This window comes from Pipra filicauda, unplaced genomic scaffold (assembly GCF_003945595.2).
Source record: "Pipra filicauda isolate LSUMZ 115617 unplaced genomic scaffold, ASM394559v2 scaffold80_size11013439_pilon, whole genome shotgun sequence".
Taxonomy (NCBI): domain Eukaryota; kingdom Metazoa; phylum Chordata; class Aves; order Passeriformes; family Pipridae; genus Pipra; species Pipra filicauda.
The window spans coordinates 723,756-733,407 of record NW_024104987.1 but is presented as its reverse complement, the minus strand read 5'-3'; the positions used below and the strand labels follow the sequence as shown (position 1 = coordinate 733,407).

The window sequence follows — 9,652 nt, the reverse complement described above, 5'->3', positions numbered from 1 at the left end:
AAAATCTCATAATTACACTCAGCTGCCAAGGAACAGCATCGGCTTAAGTGATAAGAGGGGGAAGAGCACCAAGGACAGATCTCTCCATGGCTGCTTGGAGCCGAGGGGGATGATGGGGAAGGTCCGGGGCAGGGTGGGGCCAGTGACAGGCATCAGGCTCCCTGTGGTATGGGGGGAAGGAGTTCCCATCTCCCTCTGCCCTGGGAGGTGGGAATGCTTCCAGGGTGGGAGTGCATCCCAGGCATCCTGCATTGCTCTGGGAATGTGAGGCAGGCAGGACCTGCTCCCACCAGCTGGGTGCTGAGCCCTGTGCTGTGGAAGGAGGGTCACAGCCAGGGACAGAAGGACTTCAGTGCCTCTTTCCTCTGAATTTCTCCCGACTTGCCTGGCTCTAAGAAGATTAAAGACAGATGGTCTCTGAGGCTCCCTCGATGGCACCCATGCTTGAGGTTGGGGGGGAAGGCACAGTGGAAAAGAGCCCTGGGGGCCCCCCCTGGGGGGTTATTCCCAGCTAAGACCCCAAGTGATGGAGCCCAGTGGGAACCTGCTGTTACGTGCTGCCCTCCCTGCTTGTGCTGGCTGCAGCTCTGCAGAGCAGGGCTGTCACTCCTTCTTCCCTGCAGATGAGCCAGCCTGGGAGCTCCAGGGGTGAGGGGAACCCAGCCGTGTCCCCAGAGTGGCTTCTCTGGGTAGCGCTGCCACGTGTCCTCTCGTGCCTCAGCCCCTCCATCGGCTGCACTAAACCAGCTCTGCTGTGCTGTGTTAAACTGCTGTGGAAGCACAATGTGTGCTCCTGCAAGTATCTCGTTCCTGGGGATTCTGGAAGTGGCACTAGAAAAAAGCATTCACCCAACACAGCCCCGTGTGCCCCAGCGGCAGCGATGCGCTTGTGAAGCCATTTAAATTTCCACGTGATGACCCAGTTCAGGGTGGTTTCGCCTCTGGATTTTCCCACTGCTGCTGCCTCTGGGTGGGTGGTGGCAGCTCCAGACCTCACTGCCGTGCTGGATTTTAAGGCCACCATGCTGACAGCTCCAGCCTCAGGTGCTCAGGCTCCTCCTGAGTGTTACAAAATTCTGGGCACTTGGTGTCTGAGGATACCTGTGTGTGCTCACTGGCCCCGGATGTTTTACTGATAGCTTTGAAGAATGAGCAGTTTTGCAAAGGGATTTTTGCTGCTGCCTGTTACACTGGGGGCAGGGCACATCACTTCAGCTACTGCAGCAAAGGTGGTGGGGATGCTCCGGGAGGGGGTGGAGGGGTAGGTTCAGTGCATGTGTTGGAGTAAATTCCAACCCAGCTGCCAGACTTGACTCTTCCTCACCATTTTAAAGCCAGCAATCACTGAGCTTCCCCACACCAGCACTGGGGCTGAGCTGGGAGGCAGAGGGGCAGCCTGTATTTAGAAGGAGACAATAATTGCAAGTCAGATTTGCTTGTTCAATACTCTATTGACAGATTTGCCTTGGCAACCTGGAACAGGGTTTCATTGTTCACATCGTACTTCATGGCATCCTATTGATTGGGTGGGTGGGTTTAGGTTTTTGTGGGTTTGCTTTTTTTTGTCGTTTCTTTTTCCAAGCCTACCTACTCATCCTTTTCTTGTCTTTCTCCAGCACAGTATTGACCTCGACAAGGGCTGTGTTATACTCTGTTGTTCAGACTGGCCACAACTTCCAATGCAAGCCAGTGCTGACAAAAGCAGAAGGGCAAATCCTGTAGCCCAGCTGGCCAAGGCTGCAGGCGGCCAGGTAGGGATGAATGGGGCCAGTGCCCTCCCCCCGCTCCAAGGACACGGCAAAGTCCGTTTCTGGCCTGCGGGAGCGGCCTTGAAGGAAACGCTGTAACTATTCATGAATTAACTTTCTGTTATGATTTGGTGCTCAGCCTGGCGTGCTCCTGGCTCTGTAGGCTCGGGAGGAACCGCTGGCCTTGTTGGGGCGGAGGGGAGGAAAAGGCAAGCACCCAAACTGCAGCCTTGGAGTCGCCTTGGTGGAGCTGGAGGATTACAGCTGGAAGAGAATTGCTGTTTTAAATTGCTAATAATGATACAGACTAATGAGCAACATCAGAAATGATGGCACGTGTAATCAGTGCTGCTTGATGGCAAACATAGAGCAGGGCTGCAGGAGCTACTGGCGTACAGGGCGAGGGGAAGTGGAGCATCTTGTTCTGGAGAGGCGGAACCCACCCCAAGCGAGGTACTGACACAGAGCTGGCTCTGGCTCCGGGGTAAGAACTTTATAAATAATGATGAAAAGGATAAACCTAGACAGACATCAGCTCTGGGTACATGGAGGGAATAGGGCCAGCAAGTATTTGAGGGGAAATTGCCTTGGTATGCTTCCTAGCACCTGCAGGAAGCCCATCTGTCTCCGACTGTTAGAGGTTTTGTCTTACAGCTGCACCCCAGCAGCCCCCCCTCGGGATCAGGCCCCTGCCTGGGCATACAGGAGGTTGAAGCCCCCAGTCCTCCACCTCGGACAGGATCTTCTTGCTGAAAGCAGCAGCAACTATTGCTGATGCTCTGCAGAGAAAGAGGAATCCCAATTTTTGGCCAGGTGTGCGGTGGAGGGGAAGGTACCCACCAAATGTATGTCTGTACCTGCCTGATCCACAGACAAAACAGCAACAAACTGCTCGGGACCAACCTGCTGCTTTCTTGGCTTGAAAGGCAGCAGTTGGCTCATGTTCCTTTTGGTTGGAAACCCCTTTCCTTGTCTCTTCTCAGTGATATGCCCCAGCCAGTCAGGAAAAGGCAACAGTTGGAAACGCTTCCCACTTTCCTTATTTAGGCTATTTTATGTGGTTCAAATAAGGTGTCCTCTCTGGGCCTGACAAAGGGAAAGATGTATCAGTTCATGAACTGCTGCTGCCTGAGCAAGGTAAGAGACAGAAAATCACCACCATTACCATCATTACTGCGAATCATGTGCAATCAGCCCCGTAACAGAAAGCAGATGAAGATCCTGCAGGAACCTGCAGGACGGGAGCTGCTGCTGAGCTGTGGGAGCCAGGGGCCAGGCAGTGATTAAAATGCTTTTAATATTGGTTTTCAGTGTTGCTTTCACTTTTTCTTTTTTTTAATATATATTATATTTCATCAACAGCCTCTAAAACTGCTTCTGAGGCAGGTTCTACAAGATGCCAAGGATGTTTGGTCACACATTTAAAAATATATGTGTTTTTTCTATATATGCAGCCAGCCAGACTTTGCCCTCCTCATCGCCTATTCCCGACTGTGTCCTGGGAAGAGCAGAGCTTTCCTCGCCAGGCTGGACCAAGACCTGGACGTGCTCTCCAGCTTACCCAGGCAGGGGAGGAACTGCACCAAATCATGCTCGTCCCTGGGCATTTAGTTTATTGCGAGCATTAGCGGTTTGTGCTCGGCTTGTCTCCTCTGGCAACAGGAGAAGCTGGAAATGTCAAAGGGGAGGGTTAACAAACTCCGCTGGCATAAATTTCAATGAATGTATGTTTCTTAGGAAAACCACTAAGTTAAAAAAAAAAAATTAAATCTTCCTGTGTGTGCTTTCCTTGGGCTGCTGTTCACAATGGATAATAATTCTTACATTAAGCCCCTTCGGCCCTCCAGGGAAATCAAAATTGTAATATCAGTTTGCTTTTTATTGGCTCGGCTCTGCGATCGTGGCGGCTGCGTCTTTGTTAGGGGCTGCGGCGCGGTGACATTCAGCGGTGCCTCCCGGTGTGTCCCCTCCGGGCCCGGGCAGCGCCCCCGAGGGCGCGGGCTGCTGCCGGCCGGGGCCGCGCGGGCCGGGGTCGGACCGGCCCCGGGGGGACAGGGAACGTCTTCGGGGGACGGGGGACCCCCGGCAAAGGAGCCGCTCCAGGCCCCAGTGCCGCTCGGGCTCAGCCCCGTCCCTCCCGCACCCCGGAGAAAGTCGCCGGGAGCCCCACGGGCGGTCCCGGCCCCGCGGGGATCGGCCGCCCCGCCCGAGGGCCGGCGGGATCGTGGTGGCACTGGGACCCCCCGCTCTCCCCGACCCCCGGGGTGGCCCCGGTGTCACCCGACGCGAAGCACAGCCCGGCACCTGCGGGAACCGCGCCCCGGGAGCCGAGTTCCCCCGGGAGGGGCCGAGGACTCCACGCCGCGCCGGGAGTTGCCCCACGGGTGTCCGTGGTTCCGCCGTCCTGCGCCCGGGGTGCGGTTCCCGGGCCGCTCCCGCAGCGGCGGCGGGGAGGCCCGGAGCTACCGGCCCGGGACTCTCACCGGGACGGTGCCCGGCCCCGCTCCACCTGCCCGGGGGAAGGTGCCCCCCGCGCCGGCACGGCTGCGTTTCCCGGAGCAGTGCGGGGAGCGGCCGGGTGGCCCCGCTGGCAGCCGGGGACACGCGCGAGGCTCAGCCGGCTCCCCGCGATCCGGCCAGCGAGGAGCGAGTGCGCGGAGCCGCCCGGCCCGGGCTCCCCGAGCGGCCCCGCCGTGCGCGGCTTCCGGCACCGGGCGGGGGAAGCGCCGCCACCTGCCCCGGGCCCGGGCCCGCCGCCGCCCGGTGTCCCCGGGCCGGGAGCAGAGCGATCGCGGGGACCCGCTGGGCAGCGGGGCGAGGGCTCCCCCGGGCAGGGTCGGGCCCCGCGGTTGGCGGCAGCGGCCCGGGCCGTGCCGGGGTGGGCGCCACCGCCTCCCGGGCCCGGGGCTGCCCGCGACGTGGCGCGCCGTGGAGCCCTCCCGAGGGCTCGTCCCCCGCGGGGACCCCTCCGCGCATCCTCTGGCCGGACCCCCCGCCCGACCCCTCTGCCCCCACGGGCGCGGGTCGCGCACCTGCCCCGCGGGCTGTGCCGCCCCGCGCCGGCCCCGTGGGGGCCGTGCTGAGTCACGCGTGGGGCGGGGGCCGGGCTGCCCGCGCCCCCCCTCCCCGCGCCGCCGTGCCCGGCCCCCGCCCGCCCCCTCCCCGCCTCGCTCCCCGGCAGGGCTGCGCCAATCCCCCGGCCCCGCCGCTGACGGGCAGCCGGGCCCGGGAGGCGCCGCCTCCCTGACGTCTCGCTCCGGGATTTGCACGGTTGCGGTGCCGCCGCTCAGTGTCTGTCGGGCCGGCGGCGGGAGCTGCCGGAGCCCGAGCCCAGCTCGGCTGCAGCGCGGCCCGGCCCGGCCCCTCCCGGCTGCGGGATGGAGCTGCCGGCGGTGGGCGAGCACGTCTTCGCGGTGGAGAGCATCGAGAAGAAGCGGATCCGAAAGGTGCGGGGGGCGGCGGCGGGGGGCGGCGGGGGCTGGGGGCGCCGGGGGTGGCGGTTCCCGCTGACGCCGTGTCTTTGCCTCCCGCGCCGCGCAGGGCAGAGTCGAGTACCTGGTGAAATGGAGGGGATGGTCGCCCAAGTGAGTACCGACACCGGGCGGGGATGGGGCCGGGGATGGGGCTCCGGGAAGGGCCCCGGCCGGGGCGGCGGGCGGGCGGCGAGAGGCGGCGGCGGGGCCCGGCGGTGACGGCGGCGGGAGCCGAACAGGCGGCGGCTGATGTGCACCAGAAAATGGCTCCTTCCCCCTTTCCCTCCTCGGAGTCGGGCTCCATATTGCAGAACCGAACGGGGAGGGGGGGGGCGGGCAGGAGGGGAAAGGGGGAATAACCGCAAAAATCGCCCGCGTCGCCCCGCAGCCCCGAGAGCCGCCGCCGAGGCGGGGGCAGCACCGGCACCGGGGCGAGCGCGGTCGCTGCGGAGCGTTCGGGGTTCGCATGACAGTGCGGGTGGGGGGGGACCGGGACGCGGCGGCCGGGTCCCTCCTCCGCCCCGCGGCCGCTTTCCTGGGTCCAGGAAAGGGGATTTGGAAAATTTCATCATGACATGCCTGGAATTCCTCCGGAATAATAACTGCGCTAAATAAACAGTTCTGTCCCCGCGACGCCCCCCCGGTCCCCTCCCCGCCCATCCCCCTCTCCCGGGACCCCATCTCCGCACCCCGCTGCCATCGGGCCCGGTGCTGCGGGGTGGCCCTGCCCGGGACCCCGGCCCCGCCGGCGGGGCCCCGCGGTGACGGCCGCTCTCCTCCCCTCTCCCAGATATAACACGTGGGAGCCGGAGGAGAACATCCTGGACCCCCGGCTGCTCATCGCCTTCCAGAACAGGTGAGCGGCGGAGGGGGTGGGTGCGGGAAGGGCGGCGGGACCCTCGCCCGGCGCCGCTCCCGCAATTGCAGATGCGTCACGGAGCCGGGGGCCGCGCCGGGGGCGGCCGCGGGCCGGGCCCGGGCCGGGCTGGGGGGCGCGGCCCCGGCGGGGCGGGCGGTGCGGGGCCACCGGGAAACGCTCCGGGTCAAGGTCCCCCACGCCGCGGTTCCCCCCCCGCGCCGCGGCCCCCCCCCCACGCCGCGCCTCGCGCTCCTGCTTCCCGGGATTCGATGCCGCGAGTGGAGGAGGCGGCGCTGCTGCTGCTGCTGCGCTTGGACGGGCTTCGGCTTTTTTTTTTTTTTTTTTTTTTTTTTTTTTAAAGCCTTTTTATTTTTTTTTCTCTTTCCGCGCATTTATTTCCTGGAGTGTTTTGGCGCAAACTGTAAACTTCAGCCCCTCGGCGCAGCGGGGGAGGCGGGAGCGGGGAAAGCGCTGCCTCCACGGAGTGCCTGTGCCCCCGGCCCGCTGCCACCTGCGGGCCCCCCGGCCTGCGACTCCGCTCCTGCGGGCCTCGGTCCCCCTCCTGCCACCCCCCCGCTGCACCCACGTAGGGTCGCTGGCACCAGGGAGCCGCCGGGGGGGGTGGGTGCGCCCCGGGGGTCCGCGTGCCGCCCTCGGGCCTCGCCGTGACGCTGTGTTCCCGCAGGGAGCGGCAGGAGCAGCTGATGGGATACCGCAAGCGGGGGCCCAAGCCAAAGCCGCTGGTCGTGCAGGTAAATGCGCGGGAGTGCAGCCCCTCACCCTCGGGCACTGTTTGCCGCGACCGTCCCCGGGGAGCCGCTTGCAGCGGGTTTCATCATGCTGAGGAGGCTGCGCGGAGCCCGGGGCTCCTCACAACACCCCGGGGACCCCGGGCCCCAGCGCTGAGCTCAGCACTCCCCCCTCCCCGGGCTGCAGGGCAGCCCCGCTGTGCCCGCGCCCGGGTGGCATTAGCAGGCTGCTCGCGGGCTCGGCAGCGGCCGTCCCGCTCAGCCCCCGTTCCCAGACAGCTGATTGAAGGGGGCTTTTCTTCTTTTCATTGCTTCATTAATCTGGAGCAATGCACAGCCTCTAAGTTGGAGTGGGCTGGGGCCGCCTGCTCGAGGACGTGGCGCCCTGGGATGCAGCGTCCTGTAACGAGAGCTGCTGGAGGAGCGGGGGTTCCACCGGCGCCTTCAGCACCCGCTGGAGCACCGGCACCTGGTTCTCCGCCCCCGTCTGAGCGCGGCCCTTGGTTTTGTGTTGCAGCTTCCCTCCTTCGCCCGCCGCTCAAACATCCTCACGGGGCTGCAGGACCCGGCCGTGGACACCAGGCCCAAGCTGGACCTCAGCTCCTCCGGCAAGAGCCAGCAGCACCAGTATGAACTCAACAGCAAGAAACACCACCAGTACCAGCCCAACGGCAAGGAGAGCAGCATGAAGCATCAGTCCCACAGCAAAGGGAAGTATTACTACCAGCTGAACAGCAAGAAGCACCACCACTACCAGCCGGACCCCAAGATGTACGAGCCCCATTACCAGCCCAGCAGCAAGGAGCCGCAGGGCCAGGCCTGCTTGGACAGTAACAAGACTCCCCTGGTCGCCCACCCAGACAAGTGGGCTCATGGCCCAGCCAAAAACCTGCTGGGCCCAGTCAAGAACCTCACAGCAGAGAGCAAAAACGGGGCCGAGAAGAACCTGTCCAGTGGCACCGGACCGCCCCCCCGGGACAGGGTGACCAGCAATGGCCTTGGGGGAAAGATGAAGATCGTCAAGAACAAAAACAAGAACGGGCGCATCGTGATCGTCATGAGCAAGTACATGGAGAACGGCATGCAGGCCGTGAAGATCAAGTCCGGGGAGCCTCCCCGGAAACGGGCTACAGAGGAAAGGACTCCAAAGAAGGGTGGGGAGGAGAAGGTAGAGGCTTGGAGGAAGCCAGGGGAGGAGAGGGTGGTGGGCAGCAACGCCCTGAGCAAAGCAGAGGGCGAGGCCCGGCAGCCCCCTGCGGAGCTGGACGAAAGTCCCCAAAAGACTCCCTTGGCCAAGGAGCTGCCCCTTCCTCCAGCGGAGCAGCCCTTGCAGCTCACCACCAAGCCAGACCTCGTGCCCTGGTCCTTGAGTCCTGTCTGTGAGCACAGCCCTTCCTCCATGGGACTGAACCTCTCCAGCGCTGGCTCGCGGAAGCGCTGCCTGTCAGAGCCGCACGTGGAGCGGGAGCTGGGCAAGAAGCGCCTGACCTCCCGGAGCATCAGTGCCCCCACCTGCCTCAGCCCCCCAGCCCCAGAGCGGCCAGAGCCACCCGCCCAGCCGGAGGTCATCCTGCTGGATTCGGACCTGGACGAGCCCATAGACTTGCGCTGCGTGAAGCCGCGGGCAGAGGGTGAGGTGGCCCTGGCGCAGGTGAAGCCGGAGGTGCCGCCGCCACCGCCGGCTGAGAAACCGGCCACGGAGCCTCCGCAGCCCCGGGAGGCCGCGGAGGAGGAGGAGGATGAGGCTGAGTCCCTGCAGGAGTTCAAGCCCTTCTTTGGGAATATAATTATCACAGACGTGACCGCAAACTGCCTGACCGTGACCTTCAAGGAGTACGTGACGGTGTGAGGTGGGACGGCGGCTGCTCCCCGTGGGAGCTGCCTGCCCACCCCGGGGCCGCCGGCCCCACAACCTCCTCCAAGGTACTGGTGCCCCTTCCCCGGAGCCCGTGTGCCCCTGCCCGCGCCGCGGCGGCCAAGCCTGCCATCTCCACCGAGGGGACGCCGGGACAGGGCCGGGCACAGTGGCCGTCCCTGCCACGTGGGGTGACCTCGCCGCTGCTCTCGCCCTGTGGTCGGGGGCTGCCCCAGGACCTGCAGGCGATGGGACACGCCAGGATGGGACCCGCCAGTTACTCAGAGTTATAGTATTATATTTTAACAGTGCTAACTTGTCGAGTGATTCTTGCTCCCGTTTGTACGTGGTGTTATTGAAATGTATTGTTTGAGCTGAAAGCTGGTCGCTCCCTGGCCACGCTAATATATTTATTTGTAGGTATTTATATAATGAAATATAAAGCCTAGATTTATGGAGTCCCTAGATCACCTTATAAACTATATCAAACGACTATTTTCTGTTCTCCTTTTTAACCATTGAGCATTTGTTAGTCTCAGCCCCTTGCCCTCCCCACGACCCGCAGGACCATACCCGTATATATTTTTTGATACTGTACACATGTGGTGTTTCTATGTGCAAAAAAAAAAAAATGGTTATCTAAAGCTAAACGAGCTATTATAGAAATTGCTGCTATTAGAAATGTCTAAACTATAAGCTTCCAATTATTAATTGCTTGAATGTAAATATTAAATGGAGATGTTGAAAGTGCATTTGATGTTCTGCAGCTAGTGTAGGTCGGAGTGCAAAGCCCAGCTGCTGCGAGCTGCCAGCGGCGCGTCCTGGTCCGAGGGCTGTGTCATGGGGAAAGAAATGTATCATGCAATCATGGCAAAGGACTATAAACCTTTACAAAAACTACCGGGATTTGGAGTGCGTTTGTTGCGGCACAGGGATGGCAGGTCTCTGTGCGGGCAGGCTGCGGCCAG

General features: G+C 62.5%; 1 protein-coding gene and 1 long non-coding RNA gene across 2 annotated transcripts; both read left to right on the top strand.

Annotated features, from left to right (window-relative positions):
• Window positions 1-2,039: 2,039 nt before the first annotated feature.
• Window positions 2,040-3,535, top strand: LOC120325045. The gene is made up of 2 exons (XR_005566843.1): window positions 2,040-2,232; window positions 3,203-3,535. It is a non-coding gene; the product is annotated as an uncharacterized LOC120325045 (long non-coding RNA).
• Window positions 3,536-5,032: 1,497 nt separating this feature from the next.
• Window positions 5,033-9,584, top strand: CBX4 (chromobox 4). Its single transcript, XM_027725369.2, has 5 exons — window positions 5,033-5,194; window positions 5,289-5,332; window positions 6,012-6,077; window positions 6,766-6,832; window positions 7,347-9,584. The coding sequence occupies exons 1-5, from the start codon at window positions 5,126-5,128 to the stop codon at window positions 8,676-8,678; spliced, it is 1,578 nt and encodes a 525-aa protein (XP_027581170.1). The 5' UTR covers window positions 5,033-5,125; the 3' UTR covers window positions 8,679-9,584.
• Window positions 9,585-9,652: the final 68 nt, after the last annotated feature.